At 43.8% G+C, this 22,574-nt stretch overlaps 1 protein-coding gene across 5 annotated transcripts in view; it reads left to right on the top strand.

Moving 5' to 3' along the window:
• Positions 1-22,574, top strand: part of hspa12a (heat shock protein 12A) — a 158,966-nt gene that overhangs the window by 130,230 nt on the left and 6,162 nt on the right. For all 5 annotated transcript variants that reach the window (XM_030441041.1, XM_030441043.1, XM_030441044.1 and 2 more), the window contains 3 exons: positions 1,375-1,479; positions 1,552-1,810; positions 21,597-21,700. In XM_030441041.1, coding sequence (XP_030296901.1) covers positions 1,375-1,479; positions 1,552-1,810; positions 21,597-21,700 — 468 coding nt within the window. The remainder of the gene's footprint in view (positions 1-1,374; positions 1,480-1,551; positions 1,811-21,596; positions 21,701-22,574) is intronic.

The raw sequence follows: 22,574 nt of genomic DNA, 5'->3' as shown, positions 1-22,574 counted from the left end.
TTAGATTATGATTCTGAAATCCTCAACATTTTTAAAATAATAAATAAATAAACAAAAAACTCACCAGTAGTCACCATTTTGGGGGCGGGGGGGAGGTGCATGCAGTACTGTTAAGACGCTTAAAACACAGTGTAAAGTTCTGACCCCATGCTGTTAGCTGTCAATGCTAAATCTCCGTTCACGGACCTCTGTAATGGTTGGATCAAATGTGTTTGCGTCTTCAGTACTGGCAAGTCAAGGGTAGCTTGAGCAATGAAGCTGCTTGTTTAAATCGACCAAAGTTCTCCTTTAAGTAGCTGGGAATATGATTAAAAGCATGTAGAAATGTATAAAATGGTATTCAAATCAGACCCCCACTATTTTGTGTCCCCCCCACTTTTCAAACCAATGTTAAGCCCTTGGTTATCATTAATATCATTAACTTTGTCTGTTAGTGGTTTTAATGTTGTGGTTAACCACTGCCCCATTTACACTGCCGTTTGAATGCGGGTTTCCTGTGCCAATTCTCCGCCTACTCCTTTGTGCAAAATTCTTAAGAGGTTACGAGGAGTAAAATTTCGTGACCAAGACTTCAGCGAACTTTACCCCAGAAAACAGCCTACCTTCCCGCGTGTGAGAGAGTCAGACAACGTCCAGTTTACTGATGGCAATTATGTTATATAATTTAGAGCAGAAAACGTAACATATGAGTATAAACAGTCCGTGGGTACATGTTTAGATTAACAGGAGGACACCAGGGGAAACACCTTGAAAAAAACACACAGACGTCACCATCACGTCAGAGCAGTTTGTCTTTACGGCTGAGTTGCTTGGCTTTGTATGAATAAACAACGGCAGAGAATTGGCGAACCGCTGCTGCTGTGATAATATGTGCATATTGTGCATTTTCATGATGTAGCTAATGAATATAGCATTTCTATTCTACTTTATCTAATTTACTTGAGTATATTTTTAGTTTATTCTATTTTTTTATTTTTCTCAATTCCTACAATCAGAAAATGTGCATCTCAACTTATTTTATCAGCTGTACACCACACACAAGTTCTATGACATGTAGGTATAAAGAAATGCTACAAATGTGTCTTGAATGTGTTTTGGTGTGAATCATCTGATATCCAGCTATCAGCTGCTGTCCACCATCTTTTCTTAACCAAAGCCAATTGTAGAGAGTCCCACTCTCTAATTCATCCAGTTTCTCATTATTCATCAGCTCACCAACTTGCTGCTACAGAAATGAAGGTCAGCAGCACTGTCTCTGGCCTGGTTCAACAAGCTGAACTGTCATGTAGAGTGACGTCCAATTTCCCCTCAGAATGTTCCTAGAAACAGCGTTGTGTTAAACAGGCAGTGTCATTTTATGTATTCTCTGTGCAGGTGACCGTTATGTGGTGGTGGACTGTGGTGGAGGAACAGTTGACCTGACTGTCCACCAAATCCGTCTTCCTGAGGGACATCTAAAGGAGCTCTACAAGGCCTCGGGTAAAAAGAGATATAGCAGTTAATTTTTCCACTTTATGCAGCTGGGTTTTAAATTATACCTTCTTTTCTCAGGTGGTCCCTATGGCTCTCTTGGGATTGACTATGAATTTGAGAAGCTGCTGTGCAAGATCTTTGGCCAGGATTTCATCGATCAATTTAAGATCAAGAGACCGGCAGCCTGGGTGGATCTGATGATTGCCTTTGAGTCTCGGAAGAGGGCAGCAGCCCCAGACAGAACCAACCCCCTAAACATTAACCTGCCTTTCTCCTTCATCGACTACTACAAGAAGTTCAGGGGCCATAGTGTGGAACACGCTCTGCGCAAAAGCAAGTGAGTACACAAAAACTAGTGTTGTTCCGATACCATTTTTTGGCCCCCGATACCGATTCCGATACCCGGCTGTGCAGTATCGGCCGATGCCGATACCGTACCGATACCACGCTGTTTACAATATATATATATATAAGAGCTTTTTTTCTTCTAATACTAAAGAACTGCATACTCACTTGGATGTAAAATCATTGCTATCATGGCTTGGTCAGGCACTGATTAATTTGTATTTTGTACAGCACCTTTGAAACAGGTCTCAAATTGCTGCAGTATTTTTTCCCAGTAAAAGACAAGTGAAAACACAAGAGAAAATAGCAAATTCTAGACAAGAGTAGGATAACGTTACCTTTGACTTGGGGATGTTCCAGTTAAGCAGCATATTCTCTATTGCTCCTGCAACTGCTTCACCAGTGTGGGATCCTTTGAACTCGTTTGCATGCAGCACCACGCTTTCAAGATTGAACGTTTCAATGCCCACCCAGTGAGCAGTTAAACTAAGCAAGGAAAGTGGGGAGACGTCGCTGCTCCAGATATCAGTAGTAAAGCTTATGGCCTGCACCTTTCTAGCTTCCTTGAAACATGCTCCGTCACCTTCTTTTTGAGTGCAGGGACAGCCGTCTCTGTGATGTATTTGCGGCTTGGGACCTTGTATTTTGGTACTGCGTGAGCCATTCACTAGCAAGGACCACACCGTCAACGAGATGCGTTTAAGGATTTATTAGTGACAAAGGAAAACGAAGTGTCGAAGATCTTGGTTCTTTTGAGTTCTTCGAGTGCGTTGTGGGGATTCTTGTAGAGAATCCGCCGCCGCTCCCGGGCAGCGACGGACCCCCTCATGGACCTACGAAGGAGAGGAGAGAAAGAAGAAACAGGCAGAGAGAAATGGGGTGGGGGGGAGGGGCGCAGAATACGAGAGCGAAGCAGAGGAGAGAGTCAGGTGGTTATTTATAGAAATGCGGAAGTTGGCGCTGTTGAGGTGTGGTCCTGCTCCTGAAACTTCGCCAATTAAGCTTCAATTCACTAGCAAGGACCACACCGTCAACGAGATGCGTTTAAGGATTTATTAGTGACAAAGGAAAACGAAGTGTCGAAGATCTTGGTTCTTTTGAGTTCTTCGAGTGCGTTGTGGGGATTCTTGTAGAGAATCCGCCGCCGCTCCCGGGCAGCGACGGACCCCCAAAAACCTCCAGTTACTTGAGAAGAGATCGAGCGGATCTGAGATCTTTGAGATCTGAATGGATGTAACGGTGGTACGTTTGGGAGGACCAGCGGCCTATGAGACGTATGAAGTGTTCTGGGAAGCCATTACGGGAGGCTGAAGTGGCAGCTCCGATTCTGAAGGAGTGCCCAGAGTAGTTGTCGGGCAAAATACCAGACAATGAGAGCACCTGACGAAAGTGATGGTGGAACCGGAATGGAGTAGCCACTTGGCCGGATTCGGAGATGGAGAGAGGATCTGTCGTTGTTGTGAGATTTACGGAATTGCAAGAAATTTGCGAGGGTTTCGAAGGGATTCAGTGGTGATTAGACCTTGAAGAAGAAGACGGGTGTCGGCGGACCAAATTGATTGGTTTTGGTTTGCTTTAAGTGGAACACCATGGTGTCGTCTGAAAAGCGAGACAAGTCAGCAATGCAAGCATGACGGCTTGAGTCGAAGTGAATGGTTGAGGAGGTGAATTCGGAGCATCTGAGGAAACCAAAAGGCAAGCAAGAACATGGCTTCCAGGGTTTGGACGACTTGAGGAGTGCCGTACCCGGAACGGATTGTGTCGAGGAAGATTAACAGCAAGTCGGCATTAAGAGGAAGACGGCGAGGGCTTAACGAACTGTTAACGAACAGCCGGTTATTGTCTTGGAAAGAAGCTGATACCGCTAAGGTAAGCTTGGTGATGCGTGATTTGTCATGAGGAATGGGCATAAGTACTGAAAGAAGTCGTGGTGATGAGACCGAATGACGGAAAGGTTGTGTTGTATTGGTCGTGAAAGTAATGGAAGCTTTCCAAGCTGTCCAGTAGGAAGAGGGGGTCGAGGGTGATAGGCTGTTGATGGTGGAGCTCTGGGAGTTGCTTATCAGGGGTATAAGCGCAGGATTTACGAGTTGAATGTCGACGCCCAACTGGCGTAGGGAAGGTATCCGCGTGAGGTGCCAAGCTTCTGAACTTCTGGCATTCATTAGCGAGCTTCGGGGGCGATTCTGCCGCAAGCCATCTTCCTTTGTAGAAACCCCCCAAAACCGGCCTAAGGAGCAACATCGATGTACAGATGGATGTCATGTGGGTTAGTCAGTTGGTCATCGTAAAAGAAAGTGATTCCATTCCAATTGGTGAGAGGGTTGAGTCACGGACGGATTTCAGCAAGGGTCGAGCAATCCAGGGAGATGGAGGTCAAGAGTGATGGGACGGAAGGGACAGAAGTTGACGTTTGGTGCGGCGCGGGGCACGGAAGAAGGTTCGGCTGAGCTTTCCGACCGGGAATGAAGTCTAAAACTTGTTAGTGTCAAGAATGATTCCGAGAAACTCGAGGGATGTGGAGGGGCCCTCTGTTTTCTCTGCGACGATGGGACCCCGAGGTTGGAGAAGACTGAAGTCAGGGTAATCAGGCCGGAAGCGGGTGGCGATGAGGTGGGGGGAAATTGTTAGACTGGATCCAGCTGAGGGCTTCAGGTGGGGTGTCGAAGAGTTTAGGCTGCTTTGCGACCAAAGGTGAGCCTAACGGCGAAGTATATATACCACGCCAGTGGATGCTGAAGAACAGCAGAAGTCGGGGTGAATAGGGAGGACTTTAAGAGCACTGGTCTGTTCCTGGACCTTCCTTAACTTCCTTAGCGAGCGTGCGGTCAACTGAATCTGGCTCGGTTATGGTCGACTGAGGATTTTTGATTTCAAAAGAGATAGATGATTGTGTGGAGTTTATGAGAAACTAGCTTTGGCGAGGTAGGTTGTACGGGCATTCGGGGTGGGCGTGGCCCCTGCTGCAGAAGGAGTAAACGTGGAGGAAGCGGCACTGGGACACGGTGCATCCGGTACTGTTGAAGCCGTTGCAAATCGAACGACCTCCTTGGTGCATGACGGGCCTGCCTTTCTTATATAAGCCGTTGATTACGGGAAGATGACTGAAGGGGTAGATGACATCTGTTCTGGAGGTATGGTGCAGGTGGAGCTGCCGACGACAGGCGAGAGAAGGATGAAGCTCTCGTTTGGTTTTTTGTGCAGCTCAGTGTGGGTAGCTGTTTATAAAGTGAAATTAGTGGTTGCCTGCTGAGGGGGAAGAACGGGTGCCAGCATCCCGGTGCTGACGACCCCAGCCGACATGAGCTGCTGGGACTGATGGAGCTGGGAGATGGAAGCTCCCTGCATCCCGGCATAGGGTGCTGGCACCCGGTGCCAGGAGTTGAAGCGAGGTGCTGTGGTTGCTGGAATTAGACGGCAGAGGGCACTGGCATCTTGGTGCCAGGAGACTTGGTTGAAGCGAGGTGCTGTTGTTGATGGAAACAGGAAGCAGAGGGCTCTGGCATCCCGGTGCCAGGAGCCCTGGTTGAAGCAATCTGCTGTGGTTGCTGGAAATAGGCGCCAGAGGGCGCTGGCATCTCGGTGCCAGGAGCCCCGGTTGAAGCGAGCAGCTGTGGTTGCTTGAAACGGGAAGCAGGGGGTGCTGGCATCTCGGTGCCAGGAGCCCCAGTTGAAGCGAGCTGCTGTGGTTGCTTGAAACGGGAAGCAGGGGGTGCTGACATCTCAGTGCCGGGAGCCCCGGTTGATCAAGCTTATGTGGTTGCTTGAAACGGGAAGCCGGGGGCGCTGGCATCTCGGTGCCAGGAGCCCCGGTTGAAGCGAGCTGCTGTGGTTGCTGGAAAGAGGAAGCAGAGGGCTCTGGCATCTCGGTGCCAGGATCAGAATCAGAATCCCGTCTGCGGGATTCAGAATCCAGAATCCCGCAGACGGGGGAATTTGTTTCTCGCAGCAGCAGAATATTACGAGAACAGAGCAATAGCAAAATAGATAATAGAATAGACACTATAATTAAAAAGCGAAAGAAAATGGAATTGAATCGACGTATATACATATTTACATGATGTAGTGCAAGAATGGACAGTATTTTTTTTTATATACAGACCGGAGCGGTTGAAGCGAGCTGCTATGGTTGCTGGAAACAGGAAGCAGACGGCGCTGGCATCTCGGCGCCAGGAGCTCCAGTTGAAGCGAGCTGCTGTGGTTGCTGGACACAGGAAGCAGAGGGCGCTGGCGTCTCGGTGCCAGGAGCCCTGGTTGAAGCGAGCTGCTGTGGTTGCTCGAAACAGGAAGCAGAGGGCGCTGGCATCTCGGTGCCAGGATCAGGATCAGAATCAGAATCCTTTAATGCCCCGCAGACGGGGAAATTTGTTTGTCGCAGCAGAATATTACGAGAACAGCGCAATAGCAAAATAGACAATAGAATAGACACTATAATTAAAAGGGGGAGAAAATAGCATCGAAGTACATATTTACATGATGTAGTGCAAGAATTGACAGTAATTTTTATATACAGACCGGAGCCCCGGTTGAAGCGAGCTGCTGTGGTTGCTGGAAACAGGAAGCAGAGGGCACTGGCGTCTCAGTGCCAGGGGCCCCAGTTGAAGCGAGCTGCTGTGGTTGCTGGACAGAGGAAGCAGAGGGCGCTGGCATCTCGGTGCCAGGAGCCCTGGTTGAAGCGAGCTGCTGTGGTTGCTGGAAACAGGAAGCAGGGGGCGCTGGCATCTCGGTGCCAGGAGCCCTGGTTGAAGCGAGCTGCTGTGGTTGCTGGACACAGGAAGCAGAGGGCGCTGGCATCCCGGTGCCAAGAGCCTCCGCTGAAACAGGCTGCTGTGGTTGTTAGCAGTGGGCTGTAGGGGGCACTGGCATCCCTGTGCCAGGAGCCTCCGCAAAGTTTAGCTGCGGTGATGGCCGGAACTGGATGGCGGTGGGCACTGTGGCATTTGCCCTTGAGGTTGTAGGTTGCTGTAGCTGATGATGATAATCCTGATAGAAGTTGGAGGGTCCTGGAATCTATCTGGGCGCTCCCTTTGGAGTGTAGTGATGCGAGAAGTGGTGGCGGAAACTCTGGAGTTGTTTGATCTGGCAGAGGATCTCTGTCTCTGCTTTTGCTGCTGCTCTTTGTTTTCTTTGGGCTGTGTCATTTGATTGTACTGTCCCTTTAACAAGAGCGTAGACGTCACTGCCTGTAGGGCTGTGCGTGATGACGTCACCTGGAAGCGATCTGGTGTTAACGGAACGAACAGCCATGAGTTTATTTATTTATTTTTCGAAGATTGGCTGTTGTGGTGGCTAGAACTGGATGGCAGTGGGCACCATGACGTTGCCCTAGATGTTGTAGGTTGCTGGTGTCGATGATGAAAAATCCTGATGGGGATTGGAGGGTCCTGAAATCCATCTGGGCACTCCCTTTGGAGTGGAGTGATGACGAGAGGTGGTAGCAGAAACTCTAGAGTCATTTGATCTGGCTGAGGATCTCTGTCTCCACTTTTGCTGCTGCACTTTCTGTTGTCTATGAGCTTTCTGCTGTCTTTGGGCTGTAGTATTTAATTGTACTGTCCCTTTTAACAGGACCGTCGACGTCGCGGTGTGTTGCGTGCGCGTGATGACGTCACCCGGAAGAGAGCTGGTGTTGACGGAAGAAGCACACATGCGTGTGGAGAAAGTTTGGCTTTATAGTCCATTCGGTGAAACAGAATTCATTTGTCGTTTAAAGTTTTCTGGGGAGTGGCTACTGTCCAATCGGTGACTGTAGAAGATGAAAGCCGGTCGGGTGAACTCACCGGAGCGTGGAGACGTTGAGACCGGCGAGTTGTTCGGCCGGTGTTGGCGGAACGATGGCGGGAAGCTTCGCTTCTTGGAGGTGAAGGAGTCGGCGATCTGTGGCGAACTGCAGCGACGGTGACTTTCTGTTCCGGAATTTCCTCGTCCTCTCTTTGCTGCGGAAGGAGGTTGGCTGGGAGACACGGGAGAGTCGTCGGACAAACTATGATAATCTTGGATGTTGAGGAGAGATGAACCAGGCGGGATGCGAACCATGGATGAGACGAAGTTGGTGCTCTTCGGACTCGCTCGCGCCCTAGCCGGCTGTAGGGCCACTGGAATCAGGGTCTCGGGTACGGAGGTGACGGGAAAGTTGTCGGCTTCAGATGAATGGTGATCCTGATCTCGTCTGAAAGATCGTCCCACGGGGATAGTGATACGAAGTCCATGATGAGGTGAGTAGAGCCTGATGTTGCTCGTACAAAAGTTTGGATGTGCTCGGGCGAGGCGATGTCGCGTGATCTCATTTCTGGGTGCGAGAGCGCAGAATACGAGAGCGAAGCAGAGGAGAGGGTCAGGTGGTTATTTATAGAAATGCGGAAGTTGGCGCTGTTGAGGTATGGTCCTGCTCCTGAAACTTCGCCAATTAAGCTTCAATAAAAAGCCGGAATCCCACGTTGTCAACAAAGGAGAGGGGCAGGTTACAGAGCACAGTCATTTCGGTAATTTTCTCTGACATCTTTCTTGCCGCTTCACTCTTCTCGTCCCACTGGTCCTTCCTCTGAAGTGAACTGACCAGAGTTTGTTGCTGTGGTCCATCGCCCTTTCTCTTGCTCACAGTTGCCGCCGCCTCAAACTCTTTCTGTTCGTTCACATGTTTCGTTCTCAAATGTTTTATCAGGTTCGAGGTATTGAAACTGACCGTTTTAGTTCCACCTCTTGCAACTTTCAGACCGCAAATCTTGCATGTAGCTGTTGTACTCGCTGGAGTTTCTATGTTGAAATATTTCCAAATCGCCAACATTTTCTCTCCAGTGGCAAGCTGGTTTGTTTTTCCTTAACATGAGAAAGCTGCCCCGCCACTGGTTAAGAGCGGCCATTGGCCTGCTCCCATTGGCCCGGAGCGGCCCGGAGTGGGCCAATAGCGATAGCTGTTTGGCACGGCATGCACTGAACACGTGTGATCACACAGCAGTGAGTGTCAGGCGAGAGAAGACACAAGGCGCTGCGTTCAAAGTCCCATACCGGTGTCAGTAAATGGCATCGGCGCGTTATTTGTTAGTACTCGCCGATGCCGATGCCAGCGTTCTAGTGCCGTATCGGGGCCCCTGCTGATACTAGTATCGGTATCGGTACAACGCTAACAAAAACACACAACAATCTGATAGAAAGGAAAAAGACCAACGCTTCACACAAACTGCTTTAATTGTATCCAAAGCCAGATCAAGCAGACCCAAAGTGACCACACCATTAGGAGATCGAAACAAACAAAGCTTAGTTCCCTGTCAGATATAAAAACAACGTCATTATAGATACAGAGTTTGATAAGTAACCACTGCAAGGCTAAGGTTGCCAAAATTCCTGTCAAAAGAAGGCTGTCTTGTAGTGTCTCAGAGGACAAACCCCTTGTCAGGAGGGGAAACCAGGACAAACGCTTGAGGTGAGCTTAGAAATAAAACCTTTAAAGTGGATGACCAGAAAAAAATACTGCAGCAGCATAATTAGCCGGACACACCTCGAAGCTTTGCAAGAACTACTTCAAGACTACAAGAGTCCTGGCTGTCATGGACTCTCCTCCAGAGTCACCTGATCTCAACTCCATTCAATATTCATGGGGGCACTGAAGGGCCAAATGCGCACGAAACAATAGATGAGCTTCAAACTGCAAGTTTCAGATGCTTAAAGTCGTTGTATGTTACAGTATGAGACACGTCCAACTTCCATGAAACTCCGACCTTGTTTTGATTTTAAAGCGTGAATTTAGGACCGAGTGACAATTGCTGCTTTTCTGCAATGTGGTACGCATTTAGAGAAGACCAACAGGAAAAAAAAACTTCATGAGATGGTGAAAGAGACACAGAGAGGGAGAGATATCACAGCTGAGGTGCAGCGCACCACTGTGAATACTCACTGCTACGAAATCTCTCATCAGTAATGACCAAATTCAGCTATTCTGAAAACGTACAACAGTTTCTAATACTGAAGTAAATGGAATAACTTTCTGTCATGTGTGAGGAGGCAGGAGTAGTGTGTGTGAATACACACACACGCACACACACACATATATGATGATCAGCTTTGTAGATGATCTCTTCCAAGCCTGTGTGATTGTCAGTAGACGAGAGAGGAAGAACTGGGGGCTGATTGTCCACTAGTTAATCAAGTGATTCTCAAACTGTGGTCCGCTGCATCGGGCTGCGTATCTGCTCTGTCCCAGCTCCAGCAGTCCGGAGCCCTCCGGAACATATCTAGTGGATGCCGGAGCACAACGCAGCAATTCAGCTGAATTTTGCACCGAGCAGACAGGAAGTCAAGTGCCGAAATAACAATATAACATCCGGTTACTTTTCAAAATTAAACATTCCGTGTTGACACCAGCACACAAATCTCAAAAAAGAGACAAACACAAGCTCCTCTGCTAATTGTCGGGAACTATGGAGCAGGAAATATGACAAAGCCTACATAGCTCTTGGGTTTACCTTGAGCACGGTCGGAAATGAGGAAAGACCTGTTTGTGTTTTATGCCTGAAAAAATGTCTGTCCTCTATGGGGGGCATGACAAAAAATAATTGAGAACCATTGAGTTAATCGATTGCAGATGGCGTTGTTCTCTTGGACGGATAAGAAAATTAATAAATGTAGTCATAAAATGCTGCAATGGGTTACAAAATGTGGCCTACTTGGGCAGCCATTAGTATACCTGTGTGGACTACCCAAGTAAAGCATATCGGTGGGAAGCACTGATATGTGTCACCACAATACACTCATCACTATATCAAACCATGCCCCAATCAGTCTAATGTTTAGGAAACACTAAATACTAAGAGAAGCTGCAAAGATCGCGCATAATTACTCCTTGTCAAAGAATTCAACATCTATTTGAAGAATGAATGGACACACATACTTCAATCACACAACTCTCCAGACATTTCACCATCACCATTACTCTGGGAAATATCAAAAGCGGTATTAAGAGTTCAAATTTACTACTCATCGAACAAGCAAATAAGAACAGGAACAAGAAAATAAACTGGAGGAAAACATTTAATTGCACAATTCATTTGCAGCCAACTACACAGAACAAACTCAGAAAGAAATCAGAGAAACCAGATTGCATTTTCACTACATTACTAACAACAAAAACACAATGCTGCAAAGACTACACTGTAACCACACATTACCACCACATGACGCTAGATCTGGCAGAGACCCAGCAAACCAACTCAAACACAACCAAGAAAAACACACGGCCCACCTCCCGAGTCGATGGACCGGACGCACCGGCACTTTCAAAACAGGACTTAGGGTAAATAATGTCCACCACGCTTTTTCACGAACATTGCCGTCACGTTTGCTTTGTGTCTGGTGCAGGAAGAAATGGTAAAAACGGGCTTTTGTCACGAAAGTGTCCAAGCAGCAAGTTTGGATGTTGAGGAACGGGGGAAGTTGTGGGAGGGACGGAGGCGGATGATTGACAGGCAACGACGGTCGGTGTAGAGACAGCGATAGAGACAGCGATATTGAGAGTTGAGAAGATTTGTGACATTTAGCGTGTTTGGAGTGTATAGTTAGTGTGTTATGTAGTGTTTGGTGTAGTGTGTTTAGTGTGTAGTGGAGTCGTTTTTTTGTTTAATGAGTCAAAACAATGAGGAGACAGCTGAATGTGGAGCAGGCAGTGCAGCTCTTCATTCATCTGGAAGGAGCCCAGGCAGACCTGAGCATTGCCTGCATTTAAATGTAAAAAGTTACATATAACTGTACATTTTTAAAATGTATGCACATATTTAGCAAACAACAATTTATATTTGCATCATAAGTAATAAAAAATGGTTTGTTAAACATATTTGTGGTTTTCGCATTAAAAAAATCTAACTTTTTCTACTCGGATTTTATGTTTTTTTTGTGATTTTAGGTCCATTGTGTCAATAGAGTATGTCAAAATAAAAAATAACTGTACTGTCACACATGTGAGGTTGTGCTGAAAATAATGACACCAAGTTAATAGTTTTTAAGGTGAAATATAATGGCAAAATCAAAAATAGTCAAAAACAGCCAATTATACCCTGGAATATCGGATTTCACAACAAACCTAAATATCCCTGACCTCCCATCTTCAAACACAGCCTCATTTGGCCATCCATGAAAAAGCTACTTAACCTCCCACTTTTCTATAGGAATACATATTTCCTACAGGCACTGCACTAGTTCACAGGAATGGCAAAAAAACATTAAAGATCAAAATCCATCCCACAACATATGAATACATCATCTCAGTGTTACTAAAGCCAAAAAAGAGCCAATCCTCTGCACAAGCTTTAATTTATCAACACAGACATCAAAACTATCAGTAAAGCATTAGCAACTCTAATTGAATCTATAATGTCTTTGTACATGATCTCTCATTCATCCGGATCAGACAGGCTTCTTAAAGGCAGACAGTTGTCAAAAAATAAACGCAAGCCCTTCAATCTGATGATAAAATCCTTCTGTAACAAAACCAATACAGCTATTCCTATTAGATGCACAAAAAGCATGTGATAAAGTAAACCAGACATTTCCCAACAAAACCCTAGAAAGGTTTGGCTCTGAAAAGTAGTCAGTCAGTCTATCACTTCATCCAAGGACATTGAGATGAGCAACTAGACAGTGCTGAGATCCGGGAGATGCTAGCATCTCCTCAGTCTCTGTAGCTGTTTGGTTGTGTCCGCTTGTTGTTGTAGCGGCAAACTAGGAACGGTCGCCACTTTCAAATTAAAAAAAACCCCGCTAAGAACCTAGTTCTAAACGCCAATGGGGTGCAGTGTAAAGGTCTTATTTTGAAGACAAACTTGTTGTCCCTGTTCACAGCCCAACTTCTTGCTTCACGTCACGCAGTGTTGGAAAGATTACTTTGGAAATGTAGTTGGTTACAATTACAAGTTACTCTGTTGAAAATGTAATAGTAGTGTAACTATTTCAATTACTTTCTCAAAGTAATGTAACTAATTACATTTGATTACATTATGATTACTTTTCTTTATTTTGAATGAAATCTCTCAACTGCTAACCATTTTCACATTTTAAGACCTATAGTGTGATAAACCTTTCAGTTCAAAGGTTCAACCATATATTATGAGTCTGACCTTAGGCCTGTGCTGCAAAGGAGGCTCACTTCCTCACTAAATGGAGCGACAACGGGCTGATTTCAGCCAAGAGGAGCAGGTTGTTTTAATTGAGAGAGTATGAGCGATACAAAAAAGCCTGATCACAGCCTGAAGCAACATTGTTGCTGCAAATATGACAAGAGGAGGCTGATTTTAATTTCTGACAGCTCTACACTGAGCTGCTTTTAAATATGAAGCTTTAGAGCAACAACAACTGTTGTGTTAAACTGTGTTTTATATTGTTTTCATATATTTCACTGATCGCAATTATAAAATGCCATTGTGTGTTTTATTGAAAGCGAGGCTGGTGTGCGTATGAAAATAGGTTACAGTGGGTTTTTTTAGGTGCTGTAGCTACAAGCAAATCTCATGTTGTCTCTGTACAAAGACCTTTTTAAATGTGAGAAAACAGAGTAGACTACTCAAGATTTGCGTTTGGGCAACACATAACAGGCGAAACAATTAATTTATTCATGGCCACATTAAGTTAAATTATCTGTCCTGCTGCGAGCGCACAACTTCTTTCAGTGGTGACTGACTGTATATAAAAGTAATCTAATAAATGACCTCCTGACGCGTGTCTGATCAACAGCTGAGCAGCGTATCCCCTCAGCTGAACATCTGTAGGCGGAGACGCTCAGAGAGAAAGTAAACAGCAGCGGATCCGCACGATCTCTCCCTCCGTACAAATGTTCTGATCCAGCTCCACTGGACTTTCAAAGTAAAGGTGATGCCAGTTGTAAATGAGTTAAATAGTGAAACAGCGGCGCTTTTATAGCCGATTTTATGTTTAAACTCTGAACAGAACCTGGTCGGGGCCAGGTTATGAGCTAAGCATAAGTTACCATGGTGATCTAGCCGGGTTAAAAGAGAGCTACCTTTGTAATACAGGGAAGCCTGGCTTCTGTCTGTATGAAGTGTTTTTTGTATTTCCAGCCCAGGAACATCTTGTGCGCCGCCGACACTGTTGCTGCTGAGTCTGACTGCCGCTGTGCGGTTTGTAGGTTGAGTCGAATGGCACATGACCAGACAGAGCCAATCACAAGCGTCAGTTTTGGCAGGAGGATGTTGATATGAAAATAACTAAAAACAAACATGAATCCAGGGGGGCAAAAAACTATTTGATAAATCCGAGCTTTTGCGGCGATTTTTCAAATGTAACTTAAGTTGTAATCATTGAAATTTCCAAAAGCAACTGTAATTTAATTACATATTTTCTCCCAGTAATGTAACGGATTACAATTACGTACATTTTGTAATTAAATTACGTAACGTCTTTACATGTAATTCGTTACTCCCCAACACTGACGTCACGTCACATGTTTACGCCTACCCCAGTGGCGGGACATCCTGGCTAATATAGAACAGTTGGCAACCCTAATTGTAACATTCAGTGTGTGCGATGTACAAAGAATGAGCACTGGATACAGCGGTTTAACTTACTTGAAATGAAACACGTCAATCCTAGTTCAAATCCAAGTTGGCCCACATTCTTATTTGCAACAGCTAGCTCACGGGTGTAACCTTAACAAGTTTTTTCAGCAGTCTTGCTCTACTGACCTGTGACCAGTTTACCGTCCTCTTGTTGCCTGTGACATCTTTGCTTCCTACATGATTTGGCATTGCTTCATATGCTATATATTTATGGCATTGACTCTGAAACAACTTTTGAGTCACATTAACACCATGCACAGTCGTAGCCCTGACTTTTGCGTCATGTGCGGGATTGATGGCTGTCCAAGTGAGTACAGGGTGTATCACTCCTTCTACTATCACGTGAAGCGGACACACGCGCATCATCTTCTCCAAGTTGAAGCGGCGGAGGAGGAACAGCTCGCCACGGTTTACCTGGAGCAGGTGAAAGGACAGCCGCAAACAACCAAACTAATGCAAGCCCTGTGGCTGAAGCGGAGGGCTCAAGCATCGTTATTCCGGCGGTAAGTCGTTACACAAGTTAAAATTTAACGTAACATTTATTTAGGTCAACTGTGCCTGATCCAAGCACGTCCGCTAAAGATGATTGTTTTTGTCAATGACAGGCTCAGGTTGTAATTTTAAGATAAAGTAATAGCAGTAACCCTAACCCAAAATTCTCTACAGCACACCCATAGCAACAGTCACCACAAAAGGATTAACCTCATGAAACGTTACCCTCAGCAGAGAATCAAACAGTCCGCTTTCACCATCACCATTCGCCTTATTCATTGAACCATTAGCTGCGACAACACGTCAAAGTAACAGCATCATTGGCATCACTCAATGAAGCATTGAAGTCATTAGTGTCTATTCTGACCTTTGGCTTTAGGTAGGGACAATATTTACAGTAGTCTCAATTAAAACATCCAGTCAAAGCAAAAAGTAAGGTGTCCCACAACAACCTTAGATCACCACCTTTATTAGATAATATAAATAAAATAAACAAACTGTGACGAAGAGCACTTCATCACCTGGCTTTGCACACATGGCATCACGGACATTGGACTAAGTATGACTACATATGCACTTTAATAATTGCACAGACACTTTAAGAGGAGCAACCGCACTTTATTGGAGGTTTGCACAATACATTTTAACACATTGCTTTTTTGGCACATTTGTATACGTGTTTATTGAGTATTTGTCACCATATTGATTGTTCATTGGCAGGTCTTGATCTGGCTGATAGGTGCTGTGTAGGCCACACAGTTTCACCTAGAGCAGAGGGACATAGGGTTAAATGTGCCTATTAAGTTTGATAATTGATTAAACAAGGAAAGAATGTGTATTGTGTTGCTCAATAAGTGTGTTCATTGAAGAAGTAAAGTGTATCGTGTACTCACCAGTCTCTGTCTTCAGGGTGTGCAGGCAAAAGCCTTCCCCAGGAAACGGACACTGTTTTATAGTTTTGGGGGCAATGCAGTGTGGGGGTGATAGAGATGTGTGTCTTGTATTTTAGCAAATGTAAATGAAGTGGATATGTGTATTTTCTTTGATGGTGGATGTAAATGGGGGTGTGTGTATATAAGTTACCAATTATGTTGTGTAAATATAGGAATAAAGATGGGGGGGGGGGTGTTTAACATGTTGGTAGGTAGTGGATCCCAGTGGATGGATTCTTCCAGGGTCATTAGCTGTGGCACCCGCCATTTAACAACCTGGGTGCCGTTGTACTAATGTCTCCCTGCTGTTTGCTGAGATGGATGGATGGATGAATAAAGAACCACCTCTGTGACCCACCTCAAACATGCCTGTGGATCATTATTTGCTGTACCATTGTAGGAGACACTACTCTAATAAAAAGGGTAATTAATTACTGGCAATTAATTTTACACTTTTAGACGGGGCACCACCTCCGATGTTTCTCTGTGCGACTAACTCGGAGGAAATTAGTCGAAATATTAACTGTTATGTCCAAGTTTGGCTTGAACAGAAAAAGATCAGTCTCGAATTGATCTGTTGAATTTCAATATCTATATTTGCTCCTATTCTGAAGCCGTGAATTCTTTCCACGATCCCATCGATTTCCCACTTCAAATTAAACGAGCACAGACAACGACATTTGGTTAAATATGTTTATTTAAATAAATGCAGAGTAAAGGATGTGAAGTAATGATTCAAATGGGTGACAACATTAACAGAAATTGTGGAAATTATGAAATAGAATGAGGACAAGATGAATTCTAAACAATGGTGGATTTTTAGTGTAAGTAATTGATAATTTACCACTACGGAATGAATGTTTATTCTATCGAGGCGATACGGCAATGGCTTTGAATTTGTGATATATATATATATATATATATATATATATATATATATAGTATATATATATATATATATATATATATTTATATATATATATATATATATATATATATATATATGTATATATATATATATATATATATATATTCGAAGCTTCCACAAACACCAACTCTGATCTCATTCGAGTGTGACTCTTGTCGTGTGAAATTTTAAGCCTACTTTGGTTGAAGAAGTAAGGGGTCCCGGACTCCGGCTTCGTCTCTGTGCATGGAGGCGGTGGCGGTTTCAGAGGCGCTGTAGAGCGATGCCGTCTCGGTTCAACTGAGGACAGCTCCTGGCCCAGCAGTGTTCTCGCTTGAGTGCGCTGGAGGCGGCCCGGGGACGGTCGGATGCTATTTCTTCTTTAGGCTGTGGATTTCTTCACGGTTTCTTGAGCAGTTAAACTGCACCGACTTTATAATAATTACGAGTTCTGGTCAGAGTCTCTCTCTTGAGCTGGTTATTGCGGAGCTCCGAACATATATCGATTAGGTTTCTTGTATAAAAATAACAGGGAAAGAAACACCGGCCGGACGAGTCTATCTTAGTTACTAAATACAAAAACAAAAATAGCTTCTTCTGGCTTACTGAGTTGCAATACTTGACGATATAAAGAAATATAAAAAAGGGATTATTCTCGTTCTTGCTTCGGTTTCAAAATGAAGTTATTTTCAAAATAACGGTGCGTTGCTTGAGAAAGGTTCTTGAAGCAATTCAAATGTCCGGAGAAAAAGTCCAGAGCCGCGAACAAAGCAAAGTATGGAGATTAAGTTTGAAAAATACGAGTTTACACGCGTTGCATAAAAGATTAAGCAGGTAGGGGTTACGAAAAAGAGGAGAAGAGAAGAGAGCGAGCAACGTGAAACTGCTCTTTTTAATGCTTACGCTGAAGGCGGAATCGAGGGCGTACTGGCACATCACTACCTCCGGTGACGTCACAGCTCATATTACGAACTTATTACATATTGAACCAGAATAATGGTTTAAAAGTATTTACGATCGCGATTGTCTTATTCAGCGAAATCCACCATGGTCTTTACATCAACATTTGTTATATGAAAAAGAAAAGGAAGAACATGACAGAAATTGCCTAATAAGAAAAAGGGAAGTTATTGGTTATATCAGGTCACACACACAAGTACATAAGTTTTTAGCAGCACTGATGGCTTAAAAACATTTCATAAAGGGTTGGCTTAAATTTTGATACAAAAATATACGTTGGAGGTAGGTGATCATATTTGTAACTAAAATGTAAAGTCAATCTGTTTCAGAAACGTTCCTTTTAGCTATACCCAGACTTACCACAAGGTGGCACTGTAGTTTCCTTTAACTCCCAAAAGGGAAAAAGTATGTTTGAGTTCTCATCCAGCTGATTAAGAATATTTTGTCCTGCAAAGGCTGAGATTACATTTTAGTACTTTTTTTAGCATTAAGACAGAAATTAAGCTCTTCCTTTCTCCTGCTGGGAATGTAGAGACACTCTGGCTGGGTTAAGTGTCGTAATTCACACACGTGACACTTTGATGGCTCATGCCAGATGTGGGGGAGATCTGTGGGTGACAAGTCTGCTATGGACACAGGAAGGTTAGACTTGATCCAGTGACCACTGCGCACTGAATTATAAACAGCCTGTCAAAATGAATGTAGTCTTGATGCTAAGTGAGACCTTTCTGAGTCTCGGATGTCCAGAGTCTGTTAACATAGGCTCTATATAAGTCAAGGAAGAGAGAGCTTAAGGTGACAAATGGTCATCTTCCCCCTTTCAGTAATAATCCTTGGGGGTCTGGTGATCCCCCCTTGTGAACTCAGCTGGCAGTCTCTTCTCGCAGGCAATGTTTATTGCCCAGCACATGTTGTTGTTTCACTAGTGGAGTGTGAAGAAAGAATGGAGGAAAAGAGCCAGGCCATTATGGTGTCACAGAAAGCAGATGAGAGGGGAATTGATAAATACATGTATATCGCCTCTCCTATGGTGAGAGAGAGACAAAGGGCATGTTCCTACACCATCCAGCCGTAATTGCGGTCGTTCTCACACAAACATCTGTCAAAATTATACAAACCTTTATCTTCAACTGACTTTGCAGTCCCTCTTCCAATAAATACATGGGAAAACGATATTAACATCAGTACCAATAATGATTTCTGGACCCAACACAAGAGTAATGCAATACAAAGTCATTCACAGATTGAATGACTTCAACAGTATTACACAGCACAAGAATACACACAGTGGGACTCACAGAATCAGACATATGCACTCACTGTACTGTATTTCCAACTTTTTGAAATCGCTTGAGTTGCTGGTTAATTAATGCCACAACAAACTTAAATCACATTCATGTGTATTGCATAGATAAACAAAAATGTGATTATAGACTTGCATTGAACAACCCCATATTTTGTTATCTTTGTTTGACCTTATAATTTCTACTGACCACCCTTTCAAATGTATCTTTTATCACCACCGCCACGACCATCATAATCATCATAAATCCCAGTAATGATTGGGTCCTTGAAGTAAGACTCAAATGCCTTTTGTAGCCGGATTAATTCCACACATCTACTGTACTTAATTTGAAGTTCTTTATATAGTCAACCTGTATCCTCCCAGATCACTCCATCTCTATGTAATTTCTGCGATTTCTTGTTGAAAATCAACAACTAAAAAAAACTTGAGTGTCACAGATTTTGCTTTTCAAGTGTCAATAGTAATATCAGCCTTTTAGGATATTGACTATAAATGGGATCCTCCTTTTCTGGACCGCAACTATCTTGTAACTTGACCTTCATTTTGATCTCCACTACACACCTGTAACTACTGGTTGTGGCTGTGAAACAATAACACTGACACAATCTGTCCACATATCTGTTAAATCCAGTTTCTTCAGGACCATAATTTGCCATGATGACACACAGACAGACAGACTCACAGGCTGGTAACTACTGACTTCTGGAGCCAACATGAAGTCTACTTTAATCTGTGTAGTGGTACGTTAACAGAAATGAATGTTGCTGAAACTGGAGCCTTCAGTGGGCCTTAGTCTCCTCTGATGCTTAACTGGAAATACTCAGTCTGTCTCATTGTGCTGGAAGCCTTGTGATGAGCCAATATCACACACTTCTGTGCACATTACATTCATGCACATCTTACGGTGGCTGGGGAATGCAAAACACAATGGCAAATCAGAAAACACAACAACAAAACAGAAAACACAATGGCAAATCAGAAAACACAACAACAAAACAGAAAACACAATGGCAAATCAGAATAACTATTACATTTGCAGGAATTTATTATGTTTGTGGGGAAGTGAAAATCTTTATTGTAATAACTTCTCAAAATGTAATAATACATTAAATAATGATCGTTGTGGTTGTTGTTTGTTTGTCTGTCTATACACCTACATATATACTAACCGTTCCGTTTTCTTCCGCTTTATCCATGCGGGTTGCGGGTGATGTTACCGCTTTTATACCACCTTTTTTCAAGGTGGAGCGGGGGTACTTGGGCCAAATCCAGTGACTCTATGGGCGAAGGCCAGGGTACTCCCTGGATGAGTCGCCAGCTCATCGCAGGGCCCTTACTGATGGCAGTGGCTGCCACGAAGGTGCCAACTGCACATCAGGAGCAGTGTTGGGGTTGGGGTTCAGCATCTTGCTCAAGGATGCTTCGGCTTGTAACTCAGTCCCGCCCTGGGGAGCCAGGGATTCGAACCAGCGACCTTCCGGTCACTAGTCCTCAGCTCTACCCACTGAGCTACAGCCGCCCATTATATATACTAACCGTGGGTACAAAATCCAGCTGCTGACTCTCCGCTCTGCTATCACACAATGGATCATCTCTCTCTCTCTCTCTCTGTCTCACCGCTGTCGGCAGTGCTGAACCAAAGAAGCCCTGGCCTACTTTAACTTTTTGTGTGAGAAAAACTATATCACACACAGACACACAACACACACACAGACACACACACACACACACACACAGCAAGTATAATGGTATTGTGCTAGCGCTAAAGGTCCCGAATTCCAACAGCAGTTGACCGCTTACGGCCGTTCTAGTAGTGTTGGAATTCAGGACCTTTATTGCATATATTTACACAAGATTTTAATAGAGAAAATTCTTAAAACTAAAAGTAACTCATTTGATTATGAAACATTTTTATGTTAACACTTAATGATATAAATACAAAAATAAAAATAATCGAAAAAGCTAGAAACGAGCTGATCTAAAACAAAAAAAAGAGCCGTTGCAATCACTGGTCACAGTCTACTCAGATTACTTGCGTAGTCCACCTTATGCCGACTGCCGCGGGCCCTTTCCCCTCCATGTATTCTGCCCTCAGCTCCTCTGCCAGTTGCTGCAGGACTTTCCTCCGGGCTCTCCTGCTGTTGGTGCTCCTTGAATAAGATGTTGGCATTGATCCCAGCCTGGTAGGGTGGGAAAGCACAGTTCAATAGATGCAAAGGAATATATCATATCCTAATATTAGCATCTGGTATTTGAGTAGAGTTTTTCAAACTTGCTTCTAATGAAACTAAGTTGGTGAACATCATCATGTTGATATTATCATTGTGAGCATTCTAGCATTTAGATCAAAGCACTGCTGTATCTGTAAGTGTAAGTGAATTATAATGATAGTTATGTGTAGAGTTTTGTCTGATGTTATTCAAACTTAGAAATGCAGTTCATTGTACAGTGTTATGCTATGTGTGATTTGGCAAACTATTGCTATATTGCGATATAGGCCTGTATTGGTATTTTAAAAGTATACCTATTAATACTGGACAGTATTCTGGGTTTGACCATACACTGTATGGAACTGATTTCTCTCCACTCTGCTCTCCTCTCCCCCTTCTTCCTCTCCTCTCCAGTGTGGATTTTGTTAAATGGTCATCTCAGGGTATGCTGAGAATGAGCCCTGATGCCATGAATTCCCTCTTCAAACCCACCATAGACCACATCATTCAACATCTCAGTAAGCTACATTGATCATTTCCCCAACACCTCAACACACACCACACACACACGCACACACAGGTGGTAAGTAAGTCTTGTGGCTGAAAATGAAATGGTGTTTGTCAGTGATCATATGCTAATCCCTTTTGACATTGTACTATTTTCAGCTGAGTCAAAGACAAGATATTTAATGTTTTATTTTGTGTTGCTCAGTTTTCTGAAGGAGAGGGTTGGTGTCCTCCTAAAACCATGAATATATTAGTGATAGCTCATACAGAGAAAAGTAGGACACATCACTTTAGCTGCTTGAATTGTGAGTGGTTGCTGTTGAAAAACATTCTTGTGACTTATTTGGCTTTCCATCGTCAACACGGTGACATGAAAACAAGATCTGAAAGTACTAACATTAAGTATTTCACTGGCCCCCTCTTTTGTAGATAACAATAATTTTATTTTCCAGCTTAACACCACTGCATGAACAATAAACTTACTGATAATTAACATTTGTATCCGTAATATCAGGCAACAGAAATACTGGTCAGGTTCCAGTTACTATCAGCAATTACCCAATTTGTACTGAACATAGCTGAAATGTGTCTGATCATCTCAATGCTTGCTTTTTTGCTATATTGTCAGAACTCTACATATACAATTCAAGTTGGAATTATAACCCTTTAATGATCAACTGCATCCAGTGGAATTGGCTGCCAACTAGTGGTGACAGCATGCTTCTTTAACACTGTGCAGCCGTGATGCTGTGATGAAATAACAAATTTAAAGCCAGACAGCATTAACATCATACAGTAAATGTTACCCGTACAATTGACAACAGGGCACATCTTTGAAGAACAACACTATAATTGCATCATTCAGTAAATCATGGAATGTGTAAG

The sequence above is a fragment of the Sparus aurata genome, chromosome 15 (assembly GCF_900880675.1).
Source record: "Sparus aurata chromosome 15, fSpaAur1.1, whole genome shotgun sequence".
NCBI lineage: Eukaryota > Metazoa > Chordata > Actinopteri > Spariformes > Sparidae > Sparus > Sparus aurata.
This window is presented reverse-complemented; position numbering and strand designations above follow the sequence as displayed.